We start from the raw sequence: 22,153 nt of genomic DNA, 5'->3' as shown, positions 1-22,153 counted from the left end.
TTAGAAGTGGCTAAACAGTAGCTACAGAAAATATTACCAAAAACCTGACCTGACCTAAACAAAACCAAGGAAAAATCTTAATTCAATGAACATTTTTCGTAATCAATGGATACCTATTTCCTAATAAGGCAAGAAAGGAGAACTTTGAAGGACGAGTAAGCATGTTCGTTAGCGCTCGTCCTGGGAGCCTGCGAGTCCTGTTAAGACACCCGCAAGTATAGGCTACAAGGTTTTCCCCACAACTGTTTCAATTAGAAACAAAAATGAAAAGGGTGTATTTTAAAAATGTACCGAAATTTTGCCTACGAGGTTGTGGGACAACATAGAAGACTAAAAGCAACTGTAAAAAATTGTTATTTTTTGACAGAATTTTTTAAATATTTTTTCAGAGTTCTAAATGAAGCCAGTAGCTCGTGGTTAAAATTATTCCGTGTATTTCAATTACACCCTGTATGTAAAGTCCATTCAAAAATCAAAAAACCACCAACGTCGCATTTTCCTCGATAATTACTATCGGCAACGCTGTCTAGTGTTAATTTGATGGCACTTGTAATTTTGAGGTTAAATGTTTATTAAGTGTCTTGTTTTTCTGGGCATGTTTAAGTAAAAATAATAAGAATCAATAAATAAATGAAACGTGCTGCTAATAAAACAATATGAACGAAATTCAAAGTTATTGAATTTTATTTTTAATCAAATAAATGCAAAATAAATGTCAAAATTTATAGTTACCAACATAGTATGAAAAAATATCTACCTAGGGTTTTTTAAATTTTACCAACCCAAAGCAACATGTAGTGGTTTTTTTGATTTTTCAATGGACTTTAGATGGACGACTGCTCTAATTTTGTTCATTCATATCGGATTTTTGGAATATCTGGGCTTTAAATTGATTGGCAAAATAATAATAGGCATGTCAAAATGACAAGAATCGAAAGTGGGGTTACGCTTCCTAAAGGTTTATTTACACTTTACGTCAATGTCAAGATAGTGACGGCTAAAATTTTTTGACCGTCATATAAAGTCCATTCAAAAATCAAAAAACCACCAACGTCGCATTTTCCTCGATAATTACTATCGGCAACGCTGTCTAGTAGAAATTTGGTGAGACTTGTAATTTTGAGGTTAAATGTTTACTAAGTGTCTGGTTTTTGTGGGCATGTTTAAGTAAAATAATAAGAATCAATAAATAAATGAAACCAGCTACTAATAAAACAATATGAACGAAATTCAAAGCAATTGAATTTTATTTTGAATCAAGTAAATGTCATAATTTATAGTTACCAACATAGTATGAAAAAATCTCTACCTAGGGTTTTTTAAATTTTACCAACCTAAAGCAACAGGTGGTGGTTTTTGATTTTTGAATGGACTTTACAAGTGCAGCACGCTAAAGTCCCTCAATACACAGGTGCCACACAAGTTGCATAAGTTGGCATAATATGACATAAAGTTTTGAAACATCATAATATGCACATGCGTAATCCACGGAATACACTTTGGTATTTAGCCGCTCCTACCACTGCTACCAGTCTTCTTGGTCTTCAGGTCTTTTCTATATCGTGGTTGTATGATGTACCTAATGTATTGGTGTGTTACTTGATGGTGTGAATAAATAAAATTAATGTAATTGTTCTACCTTTTTGCTTTTGGAACAATAAATTATGATTAACTACTCATTTTGCGAGAGCTGCACTTGAAACTTAATGCGTAATTAATAAAATTCATTTCAAATTAAGAAAAAATATATTTAGGTACTAAAAAACGTATCAATATAAATTAATTTGAATTAATTAATACTTAAGTTATATATAATTTGAATTTTGATTTAAAAACATATTGTCTGCCTAAAAATTAGTCACTTAACGACGTCTAATCTATTAATATAAAGGTTATAATAATACATAACAGATATAGAAATGATGATATCAATAATAGATGACAATTTATGATTGCACAATATTTTTTAAGTTTGTGAAACATTATATGTTGAACACATTTATGCACACAATCAAGTTCAATATTACGATACCTAGAGAAAGTGTCAACGCTGCAGCACCCCCACCGACATCATCCACATTACATCTATCTTCGCTACAAACTCTGCAAGTGGTAATGTTACCACTGTTGGGTAGGTTTTCTGCCAAGAACTCGCAAGCATTCAGTATGTCCTTAGCTGTCTTGATGCATCCTCTGTAGACTCCACTGTCATTCTCCCCTGATTAAAACGAATTAAGTTTTCTGAAAACATTTTTTTGATATCACTCACCTGTTTCCATGTACAACGAGAAACACTGAGAAACTGCTTCCGTGATATTACTGATTCGGGACTCAATTTCCTGTTGGTCAACATCCGAAATCTGTTTTTTAACGCCTTTAGACACTTCAAGGTCTCTGCAATTCGTAACTTTTACATTATCCACGTCTGGAGTGACACATCTGCCTTCGGATTTAGGATCGCAGTCGTAGCAGTTCAAATCATTGCAATAAGCTGTAAGGTTTGTGGTTAAGAAAAATGGACAATAGAAAAGTTAGGTACTTGCCAATGGAGAAGAGGGCAACGAGGATCACTATTTGAGTCTTCATTTCGATCCAGATTCTGGCTGTTGTGAACTAATTGTAAGAAAAATAATACTTACCTTTATCTTATCGGATAAAAAAATTGAGGTATTAATTAATTGCGAATCGAGATAGGTATCATGTTTCTGGGAAAAATAAAATTTAGAAGATTGTTGTACTGAAACTTAGATTATCTTTGAAAAACACACAAAAATATTCAGCCCTACAACCCATAATTTACAGAAAAAATCGAAACACAAATAACATAAGAAGATTGATTTGCTCTTCACGATTGCTTGATTTGAACCCCAAAGAAAACCCCAACCAGCTAATGTCCTATCTAATTTATTTGTCTCAAATTCAGGCTGCACTAGTAGTGTTCAATCTTAAGAATCTCCTCTTCAGTTTTTTTTACGTCAGTCTTCTATTCAGTCAATAAATCAGCGGTGACGGTAACGACAGCCAGTCTTCATCTTCACAATGTTTGGGCACCCAGTTAACTAGTTACACGTTTTATCTCGTTAACCGCACAATCTCTCTCACACTCAGTTACAGTTCTCTTCTCTCACAGTCACAAACTCGATTCTGGTCACCAACTAATCACAACTCGTGAATTATAATAGATTATTAGTCACTGAAAATATCGCACACTCGATTATTATGTTACAGTTCAAATCGTACGAAGGAAAAATACTCTGCCATTTTTTGACACTCTTCGTCAACTATTTCAAAATGGTCCAGTGGGACCGGTCCATTTGCGAAAATCTGTGGGGGATGTTATTCGCGTCTGCAAATTGATAATTCAGTTCCTTGATTGTTTTTAATACATTATTTTCGTAAAGTAAAATTTTTAGGAAAGAAGTAATTACATCTTAGAATTTTAAAATATCGCGCGTTCAAATGAAATCCTGGGCTGAGTAGGCGTTGGAAAAATTAAACCGCTTAGAACAGTGTAAATTTTGAATTTCCCGCCGTTTGACAAGAATTACATCTGTTTATGTTTAATCGGGACATAATTGAACATGTGTTTTCAGCAAAGGGTGCCCATAGATACATTTGCTTCGAGAATAGGAATCCTTAAGTTATTCTATTTTGAATCTAAAACATTGCAAAGAAAGAAAAAAGAAAGATTGGCTCTAAATTTTAGGTTAGCTGTCAACATGCTCCAATTAATCTACGCTTTAAAAAGCACAACAATTGACGGTTTCCAACGCCTACCCAGCCCAGGATTTCATTTGAACGTGCGATATAAATCAGTTGGCATTAATTTTCTGGTAAATATTCGATTTTGTATTTGTAGAAAATTAATTTCGATTAGTAAATTAATAACGTGGAAACGCTGCAAGCATTCGGGGCATTTTTCCAGATTCCGCAATATTATCGGAAATTTTTGTAATATAAAACAAAAATGTTATGTAATAAAAGATACATTTACAAACATATTTTTTAATAATCATTTGTTGAACTGCTGATATTCACTGATAAGATTAGAATATATATTATTGTAAAAACGTTTTGAAGACGTTTGTGTCTGTTTAAAAATTAGCTATTATTCCACTGATAATGCCACTCCTTTATTTTAAAGATCAAGTAACATGTCCATTGTGTGCAAAATCACTTAATGTGACCTCATATTTTGACACTAGTGGAAAAATTGCAATTATGACAGGTATAGAGAAAATAGAAATAATATAGACAATGTAATATTTAAGGCAACAATATTTCACTCGTACATTGTTGTAACAATGCAACAGGTACTGAATTATTAATTGGAAATTCAAAAAAATTATTACACTGGAAATTCCACGTTGTCATAACATTGTTAGAGCTGAAACAAAAAAAAACACCCAAGTTTCTTAGACGTCATGAATTGATTTGAAGATATCACAGAACGAGAAATGGATGAAAATGACAATAAATGTCTCAATAAATAAATAAATAATTTGTTTTCTCTCATAAATGTCTTTTGTTCAGTTAAATATACCTCTCTGTAACATTTGATATCAGCTAGTTCCGAAATAGTAGTTTATTTAACGAGTTCGTGTGTAAATTGGGCTCGTTTCACTCGCGCTTTAAACTGGCCCACTCATGCCAAAAAAGGCCCAATTTACACAAGAACGAGTTGAATTCAACGTTTTTTTGTTCGACGAGCCCCTAAAGGCTCCATCGCTTAATATCTTTAAAATTAGCTTGACGTTTCATTTTGACAGGTTGTCACATTTATCAAAATCCGCTCACACAGGAGAAATTTCTCAAATTCTGACAGTGTCGAACAAAAAAAAAACTCTTTTTTAACACAAATAGAACATAAAATGAACACGGGAGACATTTTACTACAATTTCAAAGCTCTTTGATAAACTACAGCAAAGGAGAAATAAACAAAATTTGTGACATCGCACTGCTGGCTAGATTTTTATTTGAACACCCGATAAGTGCAAAATTGGGAATATGTACATATTTTCAAACCAGTCAATTGTCAACGGTAGTAAAATAAATGTGTGATCAAATAGGCCGTGGTTTTCTCCTCCTTTTTCAAAGGTAGATCCTCCTTTTCATTATCACATCCTTCAGATCATTTCCCTAACTCTTTCAACGGTTTCTGAATTGTCCAGTCAGTGATTTTACAAGGTATTTCACGAGTGATAATAAGCCCGACGGAATTGAAAATGCAACCCACAATACATTTACCAAGTAAAGCTGGATATTGACGCAGACAATATTCAGGATTGCTTTGCCGATGTATTGTGGGTTGCATTTTCAATCCCGTCGGGCTCATTATCAGTCGTGAAATACCCTGTATTTCGGTGATATACAGGGTGATTTTGAAAGTTGTGCAGATATTTTAACCTGTAGGTGAATTAAAGACTAAAACGTAATTTTCCGAGTATTTCTTCGGGTGTAAATGTATAATAAGATCTGATAAATCGATTTGTACAACGCAATAGATCTTTTTGTACCCTTAGAACTAATACAAGTTTTTCACTCTTTTGACGAATTTTGTAATATAGCGCAATAATACAAAAGAAGTTTTTGTATTATTATCATTATAACAAGAGAAACTGTCAAACCCATTTCCAAGTGGTCTAGTTTACAAATATTTTCTGTAGGACAAGTAGTGGTGTTATTGTTATCTGATAGGTTTTCTTCTGTCAAACCTGCAGCACCTCCGCCCAAGTAATCCGGATTGTTTTTACTTTTGGTGCAATTTGGGCAAGTTGTGATGTTACTGTTATCGGATAGATTTTCTTCTGTCAAGGCTACACCACCCCCTTCCAAATAACGCAGATTATTGCATCTACTTTTATTGCAAGTTATGCAACTAGTGATGTTAAACCTAACATCTAGATTTTCTTTCATGTAGTCACAAACATGCAAGATGTTGTTACTTAGCTTGATGCATCCTCTGTAAACTCCTCTTTTAGCATCGTCTAGTTCTAGTTAACAAGAATTACTTTTCTGAAGATTCTTTTAGCATCATTCACCACTCACCATTTTCTTGGTACATCGAGAAACACATAGTGACAACTTCTACGTTTTGGGGCTCAATTTTCCGCTGGTCACTATTCGAGATCTGTTTTGTAACGTTTGGAGCGAATGTTGTAATACTCGGATCTTCACAGTTCGTGATTTTTGGGTTATGTTTCTTTGGCGTGACACATTTACCTTCACTTTTAGGATCGCAGTTGTAGCAATTCAAATCCTCGCAATAATCTGGAAGGTTTGTGGTCAAAAAAGGACAATAGAGGGCAATAGATGAAGTTAGATACTTACCAAATGTGAAAAGCCCAAGGATGATCACTATTTGGATTTTCATTTCGCGGTGCTAAGTGTTGAAATGATCTAAATATATATAAACATGTATCTTATCGCTTTATTTTCCCCGTAAGTATTATTTCCTAATTCGATTGAAATACCTCAAACTTTGTTTGTGTAACCTAAATCAATTTGATACTTACGAGGAAAGTTCAAATTTAACTTGGAATTTTGTTCCCGAAGAAAATTGCCCAGGAAAGATATAATAACTTTTCTCGATATGGACTGTCTAGACTAGTCTAGAAGGAAGCTTAGCAGTGCCTTACTTTATGATTCTAAAACACACAAGAGTCTTCACTTCTACGATCTGTAATCTAATATGGCGCAACTTTAGTCAAACAGAAAATACAGTAAAATGACAGAAAATATATGGAAAAAGCTAACTCAAACTTTACAATTTCCTCATTTAAACCACGCAAAAAACTGAAAACTTGTATCTAATTTATTTGTACCAAATTCAGGTTGTACTAATAGTGTTTAACGTTAAGCTCTGCTTCCGTTTTTCTCATTTCGGTCTCATATTCAGTCACAAACTCACAGACAGCCAATCCTCATCATCACAACGGCACCCATTTGACTAGTTAGAACTTTTATCCACTCAAGCGAGTTCACGACCCACAATCTCTCACACGTTCATTTATAGATCTCATTTCTCATAATCACAAACTCGATTTTGATCACCAACTAATCACAAATCGCTATTGAACTATTAATTAAAAATTCGTAACTCTTAACTATACAGGCTGAAATTGAAATACATCAGAATATTAAAATCCTAGGAGCAATTGTGAAAATCACGTGCATTCAGTTTTGCGCTATACCTCCGCATGAGGGCGTAAATGTCGTCTACAGTTTAAGCAAAAAAGTTGAGTACGCCACTGGTATCACTTTAGTAAGGTTATCAAGTTATCGAGTGCAATGCAAAAAAGGTTTTCATTCATATTCCTATTATTATTACTATAACAAGAGAAACTGTCAAACTATTTTCGATCTACACAGACAAGTGTTAATATTACGGTAGATTTTTCTTCTGTCAAACCTATACAGCACCCCCGTCCAGTTTGTGCAGATTGCATTTATTTCCACTGCAAGGTTCGCAAGAAGTGATGTTAACGCCTAGGTTTTCTGTCAAGTAGTCACAAACATTCGAGATGTCTTTACTAATCTTGATGCATCCTCTGTAGACTCCACTACCATCCCCGTCTAATTAAAAAGAATTAAGATTTCTGAAATGATTTTTTTGACATCACTTACCTGTTACAGCGTACAACGAGAAACACTGAGAGACAACTTCTACAATATTCGAGATCTGTTTTGTAACTTTTGGAGCGAATATTGGAGTATCTCCGCAGTTCGTGATTTTTACGTTATGTTTGTCTGGATCGACACATCCGCCTTCAGATTTAGGATCGCAGTCGTAGCAATTCAAATCTCTGCAATAAGCTGAAAGGCTTGTGGTCAAGAGAGGTGGAGAAGAGATGAAGTTAGATCCCTACCAAAGGTGAAGAGCCCAAAGATGATCACTATTTGGATTTTCATCTCGCTGTAGTAAGTGTTGAAATGATGTAATGTAAGAATGAAATGAATGTTTATCTTATCGCTGATAACACAAATACACAAATTTTACTTCTTTTATGCCCAATAAGTAAGAGTGTGTCTATTCGCTACAAACTTTGTTATCGTGGCCATGGGTGAAGAAGATTTAAATTTATCCTGAAATTTAGCTCCCGCAACCAGGACATTTATTTCTTGGATTGTAGTAAACACACAAAAGTCTTCACTACTACTTTCTGTAATCTAAGATGACGCAATTTTAACCAAACAGAAAACAACGATACAGAAAATATATGAAAAGGCAAGCTTTACAATTCCCTGAACCATGCAGAAAACTGAAAACTTGTAGTGTAATGCGACTTGCTAATATTTCATCTAATTTATTTGTACCAAAAGCAGACTGTAAATCATAAACTGAGTTTGTTAACATAAAACACAGTGAACAAACTCAATTTTTAATTTTTTCACGTAAGTCTCATATTCAGCAATAATTTCAACTCTGAGGTACAGCTAGTTCTCATCTCACGTTATTCACATCACACAATCACTACTGTGGGCACCCATTGAGGTAGTTATTATCACATTAACTGAGTTCACGAAGCACAATCTCTCCCGCAGCAATTTATATGTGGTTCACATCTCTCATAATCACAAACTCGATTCTGGTCACCAACTAATCACAACTCGCTAATTTGACCAATAGAAATTCATATAGGTGGTCACTTAATGTCACAAACTCAACTAATTTTTATCTGTTTTGTTTTGAGATGATATTCTATCAGAACATAGTATGTCATGCTTCGAACTTTATGACATCATTTTAGAAAATTGTGAAACTTGTAGGCTAATTTAAGTTGTTAGCATTTTACGTAATTGCATTAAATGTGTAGTTTTTGTATCACATCCGGTCTCAGATTCAGTCACAAACTCAAGTCTGAGTTGTACATAATTCTCACATTTTTCATATCTTCACAACTGTGGGAGCTAGTTCAATCTTCTTCAACATTCATTTATTACTCTCATTTGTCATTGTCACAAACTCGCGCTAACACGTCAACAAGTCATCACAACTCGCTAATTAGATTAATTAGGAATTAGTTTGCCCAATAGTTCCAAATGCTTCGACGGAAAATGATCACTAAAAATTTCACAAACTCCACTGTCTTCTCTGCTTCTATATTCCAAATTAAGTCGTAAAAAATTAGATTTTAACACTTACCGTCAATACCGTTAATCTAAACTAGTTAAACGCAGACGTTGGTTTCAAGGAAACTCGAAATTTCAAGTCTACTCAACTTATGGATGTTTAAGGTAGTTTTACCCATTTGATAGTTGGAACAGCGATAAAAATTAATCATAAATATAAAATAAGTGCATCACGGAACTAAACCTACGCAGTGATTTTTTTCATTCTAATGTTGTCGAACGTTTAAAAATCGAGGGTTTCATATTTATTGCTTCGTTCCAGTTAATAGTTAATTAATTGATTAGTTAAATAATGATAAAGTTATTAATTTTCTTATCTCCTGTTACATTAGGTGAGTAAGATACATACTTTTTAAAATTAAAAACAAAAAATTGGAAACGCCTATACCGACCCTTATTTATTTTCATTAGATAATAGCTATTTATTATACAAGTGACTTATTTGCTGTTAAGGCACAACACCTCCTTCTGTAACAGTTTTAATTAGAAAAGCCCAACTTACCCAGAAACGAGTTGCATACAAAATTTTATTGTTTGAAACGACGTCCCTGAAGCTTCCAAATCTCTTTAAAATGGTTTCGCATTTGCTTTTGACAGTTTTAACAAATTTTTCAAGACCTGTCAAAAATGTGACGCTGAATGTATTGTCTATGGCAACCGTTCGTTATCTGCTCATTTTGCTTTAGGGCAGTTAAGAGTCAGTTTACAAAGGAGAAAAATGAGAATTTATGACAGTTGAAAACAATTACAGAATTTTATTTAGATTTTTGGACATTCAGGCAATATTTGTTTTTTTCACCTACAAGTGCGATAAGTAATTGTATATATGTAGGAAATGGATAGTGGGCGAGGAGAAGTTTATTATGTTTGACGTTGTATTTTGGAGAGACATTACAATTTATCATTAAAAGTTGTTACAAATCTTGTTTGCTTAAACTATATCCCACAAATTTTGGGGGCTCAACCGGGATAGAAACAAGATAAACAGAGAATTGTAGAAAGAAGAACGGTGATAAATTAGAGGAATTCTAATTATTTTACGGAAAAGTGAAAAACAAGTGACAGTTACGAGGAAATTAAAACAAAAAATGACATCATTGGGTGAAATTGCTTTTATCAGAGACAATATCAAAAATGCTCCTGTGAAGTCGATTAAAGCCCTTCATATGTTTATTTTCGAATCAGAAGGTGATCGAAAAAACAGATCAAGGCTGCGCGCATTCAAAGGATTTGATTTCGACGAAGATACTAAGGAATTTGAGACTAAACTTGAATACGTGGTTGAGACTTTGCAAGTAAGAGAGTTGATTTCTATTACTAATCTTCTCTGTCTCGACAATGATGGTGACGAAGACGAGCTATCAAGAAAAATTTGCTGCCACTTAATGAACCTTAGCATGTTGGAGAAAAATGAAGTAAATGACGACGATGAAGACGATAAAGATGACGAAGATGATAAAGACGATGAAGACGATGCAGAGCAATACGACGTGGTAACAGCTTCAAAGAAGAAAAATAGTAACAAAGAAAGAAGAGTCACAACCTCTAAGAAAAAAGAAGATAATACCAAAGACGACCAAGATGAAGAGAGAAATCAAAGAAGATTAAGAAGGGTAAATAACCTCAAAAGCAGCAGACCCAACGACGAAGAAGAAGATGACAATTATGCAAAATGCAATTCATGTTTTCCGTTAAGTTTTAGAGATGTGGAAGATTCAATTCGTCCTTTTAGTGGTAATGACGAGTATCCTGTCGAAAAATGGATTCAAGACTTTGAAGATACTTCCGTTTTGTTAAGATGGAGTCGATTACAGAAATTCATTTTCGGCAAGAAATCTTTGAAAGGTCTTGCTAAACTTTACATACAGAGTGAATGTGGTATCTCTACTTGGAGTCAACTGCGAGAAGCTTTGTTGTCTGAATTCTCAACTCGACTCAATAGCGCACATTTACATCAGATGTTATCGTCAAGAAAAATTCAGAAGAAAGAAACTGTTCAGGAATATTTTTTGATTATGAAAGAACTGGCCTCAAGAGGTAATGTAGAAGATAATGCACTTATCCAATATACTATTGATGGCATCACCGACGACACGAGTAACAAAATTATTCTCTACGGAGCTAATAACTTAAAAGAGTTTAAAAGAAAACTTCAAATTTTCGAATCGTTGAGAGAAAATTCAATGAAGATGTTTAAAACTAAGAAAGAACCGGAGATTAGAGAAGAAGTAATGAAGAAGCAAGATATGAAATATAAAAAAGAAGAAGGCAAGCAAATTCGTTGTTTCAATTGTGGTTTAAAAGGCCATAGATCAATAGATTGCAAGTTCAAAGAGAAGGGAACAAAGTGCTTTAAATGTAATAATTATGGACATCGTGCAAAAGAATGCAACGAAGATAATAAACAGAAGAAACAAAGCGAAATTGAAAAGAAATTATCCCCAACAGTGTATTTGTCAAATTCATTGCAAGACGAAGAACCACCTGAAAATCATGAAATCTGCAACAGAGAAGTAACAGATCGAGTAAATTCAAGAAATTTCAAAAATGTAAAACTTTGTGGTACAGATTTTGAAGCTCTAATCGATACTGGAAGTGACGTTAATTTAATTAAGGCAAGTGCTTTTTTGAAAATAGGTGCTCCACGCTTTGAAGAAACTCCACTTACACTCACTGGTTTAGGAAATGGAAAGGTAAAGACACTTGGAAAATTTTCGACAAAAATAAACATTGATAATTGCGAACTTGTGACCGAAATTCACATTGTATCGGATGAAGCAATCTCCATAAATGACATAAATCTCATAATTGGAAGACCAATCTTGAATAAAGTAACGTTAATCATGAATTCCGAAGGAGTGATGGTAACTGAAAATGTAACCGAAATGAAAGAAACAAACTTACTGAATGATGAAAAGAAAGTACAAAAGAGAATCGCAGCAGAAGATGAGAATACAACAGAGGAAAATAATGCATTACCAGAAGGTGAAGTTTCGAAGAAAATTTCAGATGAAGACAAAATTGAAGATACTGAAGAGAATCTAAATGATGCACTGAAAATTACAAGCTCTGAAGATGACGTTGGTGTGGAGAGCGAAGAAAATCAAAATTTGGACGAAACATTTGGGTCCGGTGAAGAAAAAAGAAACACGAATGAAGATATAGAAAGTTTAGGAAGAAAACTAGAAGCAGCTGTGGATAAAATAGCAAAAGAAATTAATTCCAATATACCTAAAAATGAAGATGATGTTAGTCAGGTCAACCTTGAAGATAAGGAAGTGGAGGAGGCTTGCGAAGAAGGAAGCACCGAAAAAGTTGAAGAAAATTTTGACAACTTGGGAAGAAGACTGGTTGAAGCTGTCGACAAAATGGCAAACGAGTTGAATTGCAAAAATGAAGAAAAAGATGTTTGTTCTGTTGATGTTTCTGAAGATAAGATTGAACATTCTGAAGGAGAAGTTGTTACTCTAATTGAAGAAAGATATGAACTGCGCAAAGAAGCGAAACAACAGATTAAGAAGATCCACGAGGAAAACATCAAGAATTACAATAGGAAACGTAAAATGGCAAGAGAATATAAACCTGGAGACCAAGTTGCCATCAAAAGAAAAAGAACCCAATTTAAGACTAATGCCAAAATACTGCCCAAATATTTAGGTCGGTATGAAGTAATCAAGAAAATTGGAAATGACCGCTATGATGTTAAGAAGATCGGCACACATGACGGTCCGAGAACAACCAAATCATGCGCTGAGATGATGAAGCCCTGGTGTCAAGAAGATCTTGACTCGTTCGAGGCGAACGAATTTCAGGATGGCCGAGTTGTAGGAAATGGATAGTGGGCGAGGAGAAGTTTATTATGTTTGACGTTGTATTTTGGAGAGACATTACAATTTATCATTAAAAGTTGTTACAAATCTTGTTTGCTTAAACTATATCCCACATATATTCTGATTCATCCCTGGTATCTGTAGGGATGGGAGTGTTTCTTCCAAAAAAATTACATACACTTTCCACCACCACCTAATAAATCTATAAATTGCAGTTTCGTTAAGAAATGCTTCAGTTAATAGTTGACGTGTCTCTAGTTAAACATCGAAAATGATTAAGGTAGTGGTGGTGGTCCTGTCATTTGGTGTCTTAGGTATGTGAAGGAATTGAGGCGGCGAAAAAAAATTGACTATAAGTGTGTAATTTAAAATATTTAGGTGCGAATGCGAAATTGCTACAATATTTGATTCAGCTTAATTTTCAAAAATTCTTGTGATTATACAGATCTACGCCAAATATTTTAGTTACAATTTATTCACAATTTTTACAAAATTACGAGTACATCCGTGTTGATTTGGTTCTGATTAAAATTTAATTTGTTAAAAAAGTTATTTGATTTTTATTCCATCATTATTTGCATTATTTTACAGAACGATGAGGTTAAATTTAATTTCGAGTTAATATATTTTTTTGTGACTATTCACCTGTCATTTTCCAAATATTAACCAATAAAATAGCAGATATTTACTTTCGTAGCCTAGCAACAGCAAATTTCAGCGAATATTTCACAACTGAAAATATTACTGGATATGCCACTAGTGGTTGCAGTGAATATTTTAAATTTTGTTCATTGAATAGTCTCCACGCTTGAGAATACCACTCGTGCTGCGCACTCGTGATATTCAAATTGAAGCGTGGGTGACATTCGTGACAACACCACAAAAATAAACGACATAACTTTGCCTACTCGTGGTATTACGAGTATATGTGAATATTCTAATCTGTCTTAGCATTTGCAAGATTTAGACCCGATTCCATATATGTACCTACAGGTGTCTCAGCTAAGACTTTCGAGCCTAATATCTCGGTTATTTGCCAACGGATTGTTATGCAATTTAAAATGCAGATATTTTAGACAGTGAAGGTTCAATTAGTAATAATAAAATTACCTCAAGTTAAAAAATGTAATTTTAACACATGTTTCCTTTATCGAAAATTATGCGCGATTATTATTAAATTGTTAAACATTAAAAAATAGGGGTCTACACAAACAATTATGTAAATCACTTGTTTGATTCAACGAAAAGATTTTGTCGTTAAAAATTTAATGTAAAATTTAAAGGTATTTGAGCAGTTACGTTTTGAAACAATTGCTGATTAATTGCCAAGCAACATTTTGTACACCTTTAAAGTCTGTCAAAATTGGGCGCGCTTTATTAGAAACGTCAAATTGTGAAAATTTATTGAAAATACTCTAAAAATGGACTACAGCGGCAGAAAATTCAATATTGTTGAAAAAGGAAAAAAATTGCCTATGGAGAGTGTCGTAAGAACTTCAATGACACAGTTCGTTTTTTCGTAGGCTTTACAAAATGTAAGGTTAAGAGAGTCGTCAATTTATTTGAAGACACAGGAAGCGTACCTGAACTAAATTACCTTGCTAAAATATCCCGATCGTATTTTAGTCCTTTATGGAAGAATTAAAGCATCCAGTATAATAAATTACGTCCAAATGTTGTCTTTAACTTTGTAAGTGTTTGTAAGGTTAGCAAGATAAACGTCAAATATGTCACCTGCGTTTCTGCGAAAAGGGATGACCAAAATTCTGCAAAATTGCGCGTTTGTTTCAGACGCGTCTACGTTTTTGCATTTGGACCCACGTTTAACACAGTTTTTTGCTTTTTTCTTGCAAACCAGACGTCTTTCAAGGACGAGTTTTTCCCTACAGCATTTTTTATTGACGATCAATTTTTTATGTAAATCTTAATTGATTCAACATTTTAAAAAGGCATGTAAAAATTACGTTTTTAAGACTTGGGTGATTGCATCAATGGGATTTTATTCTTCACCGTCTAAAATATGTGCATTTTAAATTTCACAAAAATCCGCTGGAAAATAACTGAGTTATTATATACAGTATATACAGGGTGCTTTAAAATCCCTGGAACGGCTTAGCAGTACGTTGTTAAGTAGTCATAAAATATCAGATAAAGATTTTTTAAATCTTCTTTTTTGTGAAAGATATGAACGGTTTTTTTTATTTATTATTTTTCTCATAATTTTTTAACATGAGTTGACATTGCCCCATTGAGTTTCCTCGAATTTTGGGCAACCCAGTATTTTATAAAATAAAAATTTACTCGATGTCTGGCCTAACCCTAAGTACTGTGTACTCCAAAGAAATAAATTGAAGATAATACCTGGATAGTAGTACCTATCTAGAAATAATTTTCCGAAAAGCTCCTAGAACAGTGACTCACGGAGAGTGACTATAACTCCTACGTCAAACAACGTAGATGGTTATTTTTCTTAATCTCCTTCGTTGCTTACTCATAATAGTTAGAAAACACGATATATTTAACGTTTCAGATTAAGTAAACTTCCTCGTTTATGTCTCAGACTTCGAGTATTGATTTTGATTTCAAGAAATAATTATTCTGAGAATTCCGGATTTCGCAAAACTATCAAAATAAATATTTACAATTTAGGTGTAGTACCGAAAGATAACAGATGTCAGTCGGAATGTTTAAAGCAGGTTTTTTTGTATTTTCTGTTTTAATGTGTTTTAATTTTCTAAGTAATCTCTTATCGCTAAAAAACTTGCGATAAGCCTCACCTCTAAACACTGAAAATGCAAGACTCGTCTACAAATTTGAAGTCTTGAAGTTTTTAATAAAGAACTTGAATTATTAAATTAGTGACTTTGTTTAACATTCTAATCGCAATAATTTATTCACAATTCTGTTGAAATTTAATTTTCTAAGACTCCACTTCATATCTACTAGTCGGTTGTTGTAGCTTAGCCTATGAGATGCGCAGAACGTAAACAAAGAGCGTCACTGTGTGACAGAGTTGCACAAGACTGTAGAGGTGTTGGATTCTCGCATGGGCTGTGACCTTGGAAATATCTGCGCGAAAGCAGTGACAAATCTCTGAAAACGTCGACTACTTTACATGCAATTAGACGAGAGAGAGCGCCTACTTGAAACCGTTTGCACAGATATAACTCATAGCCCATGATAAAATCCAAAACCTCTACCAATGTTAAATGCGCTCCAGCCGGCAGAAAACAAGCTACATTTGCTGAATACTATGTAGTTCAGTGAAATTTATTTGCATTGCGCAACATAGACCTATGTATGTTTAATTTGTGATAAATTATTTGTTTATACAGCAAATACTGTAGATTACACAGACATTTTATAAATTATTGCAGTACAAAATTGTCCAACCCTTTGAGACGGAAAACTATTTATTTCAGTCTAATATTATTATATCTGGGTTTATCTGAATTTTGTTAAATTATATCATTGTAAAGGTCTGGGCTACAAAGTAATAAAATGTTTCCTCCTGTCATTCGTATTATTCAAATTCTGAAGTAAAATAAAATCAAAGAATAATTTACATCTGAATCCTTACAAATATTCCTTGGCTCCTACATTCTAATTATTTCATAACAATTTCCTTAATAATGACGTGCAAGATATTACTTTTCTTTGATGAAGCTTGGTTTCACCTTTTTCATTTGGTCAGCTCTCAAAATTATGAAACTTGGTCAGCATCTTATCCCCACAATAACATTACTGACTTATTTAATAAAACTATTAAAGTTCAAAAATACCAAAACCCCCTTAACCATATTTCTCTTTGTTAAAAAAATACCGTTATATCAATTTTTACACTTTGTGATTATTACTTTCAGCCGTTTCGGGCTTAAGATGTTACAACTGTGACCCAACCGACGTTGGCAGCTGCATCGACCCTGAAAAGAACAACATCAAACTGACAACCTGTGAAGGACTAAGCTCTGCGAAAGGAATCCGAAGACTGATCCCCCAACCAAAAATCAACATCAACGACAATTCAGTGGTTTACGAATGCATCAGTCTCTACTTCACTGGTAAGTCCTCCCCAAATCAATCATCGAAAAACTAATCCGTTGTCTTTGAAGCTGACGAAAACTCAGTCTACGGATCGGGAATGTACAGAGGGTGCTCGGTCAGAAGCTCGACTTCTCAATCCACGTGCGACTCCCTCACGCAAGACTCCTCAAGATTAGGTGATGGAGCTACTGGATCTGTCTCAGACTGCAAGGCTTGCACTGAAGATGCGTGCAACAAGGGAGGAACTAGTGCAGCTTCGTCTTTGACTGTTGCAGTAGTCGCAGTAGTGAGCACAGCGTATGCGTTGCTTCTCAATTTGTGATTGTTACATTGTGCTAATTTTATTTATACCAAGACATGTATTGTAATATATTAAATAAACGATTAAAAATTTGGAGGTTCGAGTTTTCTTGATTGACACTACAAGAGAGAATATTTAAAAATTGGGAAAGATATGATATTCAGGTGAGGCAAAAATGTTCGGTAAACAGCTCCCCTTTTTATTGACTCATGATTAGATCGAGCACCGGTTTAAATAGTCTTCCTACTTTACGATTTCCCACTAAAAAGCTTGTCCTGTGTAACGTCATCAACATGATTAAATTGCTCCTGTTTCTGTGTTTTTCTACGCTAGGTAAGCATTATTAAATGTTGTTCCAATTATTTATTAATTAACGGATTTAGAAGTTTCTATTGAAATATATTTTTTTTAATTTAATGAGATTAATAAAATAATTAATGCAGGGTGTTATTGAAAGTTGTACAGATATTTTAACCACGAGCTACTGGCTTCATGTAGAACTCGGAAAAAATATCTAAAAATTCTATGTCAAAAAATAAAATGACATTTATTTTTTGAGCTACAATTTTTTTTAATTGCTTTTAGTCTTCTGCGTTGTCAAACAAGCTCGTAAGTAAAATTTCGGCACATTTTAAAAATACACCCTGTATATCAGGTTTTATAAAATGTACGCCAATGCGAAGTAACCTATAGGAAATACGTTTTAAAACAAGGAAACCGCATTGGTGTACGTTTTATAAAATATGATATACAGGGTGTATTTTTAAAATGTGCCGAAATTTTACCTACGAGGTTGTTTGACAACGTAGAAGACTAAAAGCAAATTAAAAAAATTTTAGCTCAAAAAATAAATGTCATTTTATTTTTTGACATAGAATTATTTAAATATTTTTTCCGAGTTTTACATGAAGCCAGTAGCTCGTGGTTAAAATAGCTGTACAACTTTCAATAACACCCTGTATAAGCAAAAATTAGACCAAATGTAATCTATCCCTATTGAATCCATAATTTTCATATTTCTATTTTTTATTTATCTTCTTCCTTTTTCATTTTATTCTCTTCTCTCTTCTATTATTTTATTTCTCTTTTCTTGCTTGTTTAAGTTCTTTCGGACTTGCAATGTTATGACTGTGACCCATCTGATGGAGACGACTGCAAAGATCCCGTAAAGAAAAACGTCAAAGTAACAAATTGCAAGGACATACCCGTTGACAATCGAGGATTACGAGCACTCGCACTGTCCGCACCAACGATCAACATTGAAGAAATAGATAAAGATTACAGTTGCATCACCATGTATTTTGAGTGTGAGTCTGTTTATTCAGAAATTGTGTTACAAGAATAATGTATTGTTGTGTTTAGCAAATGAAGAAACAAATAAATCGGGGATCTACAGAGGATGTGTGGTCCGACAGAAAAACGAAACCATAACAACTTGCGATCATATTAAAACGCAAGAAACCGCGGGAACTACGAAAACTTGTAGTTCTTGTACAACGGATAAATGTAACACTGGAGGGGCTGCATCTCTGATAGTCTCAACAGCAGCGCTAATCGTGGGTGTTGCAGTTTGCGTTTTACGTTTCTGAAGTAATAAAATATTTTGTAAGGACTTTGATAGAAATAAATCATGAAAGAAAATTGAGACATCACAGTTTATTTCCGCAAAGCAAACATTTAGTGAAATTTTGAGGTAAAATAATCGTTATATAAATAAACGTGTGGGCTTATCAATAACGGAAATGGGACTTGGCGGGGTTTCCTCGTGAGTGGTAACGTTCGTTACACATTCTATATCACGTCTACTAGGTTTATCTAAGATCGATATTACAAACCAAAAAATTTTAAAAAGAAAAATGTTTAATAATGTAATGACGCTGCAACAGTACTTTATTTGATGGTTTTGGAAAGAAGAATATTTGTGTCTAGAACCATTCATCGAAATTAGCTACGTCAACACTTTATCGTCTCGAAAGTGGATATAACGGGTGTTCAAATGAAAAGTTCATCAAGTTGGCTATGACTTTTTGGTGAAAGAAGATAGAGCGAAAAAGGGATGATACCTTCTTTGACAGATGTCAGTTGTATTTCATAGCTAACTTTTCATTTGAACATCCGTTATTTTTCCAGGAAGGTGAATATTTTTGCAGCGATTAAACACAAAATAACAATAACAATAATGCAGTTTGTACTGATGTTATAAAATGAGAGGTTTAAGAGTAATCATTAAAAAACCATTAGAATTTTTTTGTGACATAAAATTTGAAAGGAAAAAAGAACGTAGATTCTATAAAAAAGAATCAAAATAGAAAAGAAACGAGTACATATTACCAAAATGTCAGATTTTCTCTGCACATTGAAATTATGACAAAAATGACATTTAAAATAAGTCTACTAAAAATGACTACTCCTATTTAGATAAAAATGTACACCGATTTAATTTGTTGCTAAATATAGAGGAAGCGTCGATGCGCAATTTGCATGACCTCTACTTTTTACACTTTATAACATGTACACCGCTCTTCATCCGTTAAAATTTAATACCTTAATGGCCCCCAATTTGTCTTTTTTCGCGCAAAATTACATAATTGGAGGATTAATTTGATTTTGATGGTCCCGACTTCCCATATAAATGTGACCAAGACCCGAAGTGACAACAGATCAAGATGAAGACCATTTTTCTGGTCTGCGTTCTTGTGGTGGTGACCACTTGTTGGGTAAAATTTTCACACACTGGTAAAAAACGTAAGTCACGAGTGGTTTTTAGTTCAGCGCTGAAGCTACTCCCATTCAACCCCAGCCGGGAGAAGGACCCCCGAAAGGAGGACCTGTTGATGGGCCAAAAGGTATCGCGGCAGGGGACCGTAACGTTTTCAGTTTCGGAGGCGGCGGCGGAGGCAAAGGTGGCGGCGGTGGTCCCCATGGGTAGAATTTTTGCTGTGTGATGGGCTTGTGTAATCGCAACAAATAAAACGATCATAGCTTGGTTTGTGTTTCTTATGTTTTTTTTTTAAGTTGGCCTTGAAGAGTCAATTGTGAACGCACCATTCGACAGTCTCGAGTAAAAACACAAACAACGCAAAAAGTGAGGTTACATTTAAACAGCTTATCAGTGATCTGTAATCCGTGATGCGTTCACAATCAACTCTTCAATGCCAACTTCGAGGAGAAATTTAAATGAACACCCGATACTTTACTTGAGCACAAGAGAAAAGAAATATAGCTCTAATAAATATTGCTTACTAAGAAGAAATTGTAGCTGTCACAGAAATCTAGCCGCAAAAGACACAAAAGAAAAACATAAAGCAATTGTCCAAAAATTTGGAAAGTCATGAAAAAAATTTCTGTAACGAAAAATGGTAAAAAATATTTTTCTTTTGCTCAACTGGCTTCTGTGAAAACACATCGCTTGTCTTGCTGGTTTAGTAACTTAGTCTACAAATTCCTGATGAGTAACGTCATGAATCACGTAGTGAGTGTTTATTCTAAACTTCCAAATCCGGCGATTTTCGTACAAGTAACAATCAATAGATACACTTTCCAAGGATGAATTACATACGTCTGGATGAAATAACAAAAACCACTTAAGATAAGATAAAAGGATACAAGAAAGAGCCGTGGTAGTCTCTTACAGACCACACAACACTCTCAAAAATATTCGTGAAAATAAAAATGTGGGGAGCAGTAATTATTGGTGCCGCATTCGCATCCATCGCGACCAAAACAGGTACACTTTTAATTCTTCTGTGTTTGACACTCACCACCACAAAATTCCAATGGGTTTCAGCTCTGGCAGATGTGGCATCATGTTACGCATGTGCCGGTCCACAATCCGACTGTGTGGCCAACAACAGAAGCGACTTTCTGAAAATGGATTGCAACACCTTCACCGTGGAGGGAGAGAGTTTGGTTAGGCGCACAGCAGAGGCGACCCTTCTGGAAAAATTTGACAGCGAGGTTGGCGCCAGAACAGATACAGAGATCGGCTGCCTAACCTTGACTTTCACCAATGGTATTTTGATTTTTGTCAGAAATTCAATTTGAGTTGTTGTTTTGGTTGTCAGATGTGGAAAGTCCAAGAGAGCGGGCTGTCAAAAGCTGTGTCCCAGCTCGCGTTCTGGATCAAGACATTTGCAAGTATATGGAAAACTTGGTCGATTTTATAGGTGGCCAAGAGACTAGTTGTCATTTTTGTAAGAAGGATAATTGCAACTCAGCAATCTCAGTCTCTGTGAGGACTCACTTGATCTTTATTCTTTGTGCAACATATTTATACAACTGTTTGTTGTCTTGATTGTTTTAATAAAATTTTCTGATTAAAATGGGTTGTTTTAGTTGTTCTTAATGCGTTGAGAAACCGGTTGTTTGCACAGATAAGGCGTATCTTTTTGGCACAATTCAACAAGGTGACAGTGTAAGACTTTCCAATACAATTTTTTTTTATCAGCTCATCAAAGTTCAAGGTAACGGTTGCATTCTTTGAATACCATGGACCCACAATGAATGTTAACGATTTTTCTTTAGAAAGAAATGAAACATTTTGACGTTAGAATTTTTCAAAATACAAGCGTAAAGAGTATCGATTTTCAGCAGGAAAAAGCTAAAATACGACGATTAAAATGTATTCCAACCATGAGAAAACAGCCTAATCTATGGCGAATGTAATAAAAATGTTTCTGTCCTTGTGCATTTATGCAGACAATAAACATTTTCCCAAAAACTCTTCGCGAATGACGTTTATGTCAAAATTTACGAAACTGCACAGCTAACTATGTTTTATGTTTTTTAAATCGAAAAGCAAACATCCACGTTGACTTTGCAAATGTATTGTATTGTGGGTTGCAT

General features: G+C 34.3%; 2 protein-coding genes across 14 annotated transcripts; one reads left to right on the top strand and one right to left on the bottom strand.

Moving 5' to 3' along the window:
• Positions 1–1,727: 1,727 nt before the first annotated feature.
• LOC138137687 (uncharacterized) lies at positions 1,728–21,139 on the bottom strand. 10 transcript variants are annotated; one of them, XR_011161832.1, is made up of 8 exons: positions 21,070–21,139; positions 7,870–8,170; positions 7,628–7,816; positions 6,332–7,576; positions 6,050–6,271; positions 2,544–5,994; positions 2,270–2,491; positions 1,728–2,218 (listed from the first exon to the last, which is right to left on the bottom strand). XR_011161832.1 is itself a non-coding variant. In XM_069057201.1 (3 exons), exons 1-3 carry the CDS (start codon positions 2,584–2,586, stop codon positions 1,983–1,985), a joined length of 501 nt encoding a protein of 166 aa, XP_068913302.1. In that variant the 5' UTR covers positions 2,587–2,704; the 3' UTR covers positions 1,728–1,982. The 10 variants fall into 10 exon arrangements, 1 of the variants encoding a protein (XP_068913302.1); XR_011161831.1 differs by lacking the exon at positions 21,070–21,139 and adding an exon at positions 8,454–8,468; XR_011161830.1 differs by lacking the exon at positions 21,070–21,139 and adding an exon at positions 8,318–8,332 and having other exon boundaries at positions 7,870–8,262.
• LOC138137689 (uncharacterized) lies at positions 13,159–21,630 on the top strand. 4 transcript variants are annotated; one of them, XR_011161840.1, is made up of 9 exons: positions 13,159–13,277; positions 16,827–17,024; positions 17,076–17,641; positions 18,412–18,615; positions 18,671–20,025; positions 20,076–20,294; positions 20,854–21,035; positions 21,096–21,320; positions 21,373–21,630. XR_011161840.1 is itself a non-coding variant. In XM_069057202.1 (5 exons), the coding sequence occupies exons 1-3, from the start codon at positions 13,235–13,237 to the stop codon at positions 17,327–17,329; spliced, it is 495 nt and encodes a 164-aa protein (XP_068913303.1). In that variant the 5' UTR covers positions 13,159–13,234; the 3' UTR covers positions 17,330–17,641; positions 18,412–18,615; positions 18,671–18,953. The 4 variants fall into 4 exon arrangements, 1 of the variants encoding a protein (XP_068913303.1); XR_011161839.1 differs by having other exon boundaries at positions 20,840–21,035; XR_011161838.1 differs by having other exon boundaries at positions 20,076–20,780; positions 20,840–21,035.
• The last annotated feature ends 523 nt before the right edge of the window (positions 21,631–22,153 follow it).

Source organism: Tenebrio molitor, chromosome 9, assembly GCF_963966145.1.
Source record: "Tenebrio molitor chromosome 9, icTenMoli1.1, whole genome shotgun sequence".
Taxonomy (NCBI): Eukaryota; Metazoa; Arthropoda; class Insecta; order Coleoptera; family Tenebrionidae; genus Tenebrio; species Tenebrio molitor.
Note: the sequence above shows the minus strand (reverse complement) of the source record. Positions and strands in the feature narration are given on the sequence as shown.

Bases quoted from the DNA above. Each gene is read 5' to 3' on its own strand.
- LOC138137687 (XM_069057201.1), bottom strand. From the start codon at position 2,586: ATGAAGACTCAAATAGTGATCCTCGTTGCCCTCTTCTCCATTG. The intron at 2,492-2,543 runs GCAAGTACCTAA...CAAACCTTACAG, and splicing joins CGTTGCCCTCTTCTCCATTG to CTTATTGCAATGATTTGAAC. The intron at 2,219-2,269 runs GTGAGTGATATC...CGTTTTAATCAG, and splicing joins CTCGTTGTACATGGAAACAG to GGGAGAATGACAGTGGAGTC.
- LOC138137689 (XM_069057202.1), top strand. From the start codon at position 13,235: ATGATTAAGGTAGTGGTGGTGGTCCTGTCATTTGGTGTCTTAG. The intron at 13,278-16,826 runs GTATGTGAAGGA...TATTACTTTCAG, and splicing joins CCTGTCATTTGGTGTCTTAG to CCGTTTCGGGCTTAAGATGT. The intron at 17,025-17,075 runs GTAAGTCCTCCC...TTGTCTTTGAAG, and splicing joins CATCAGTCTCTACTTCACTG to CTGACGAAAACTCAGTCTAC.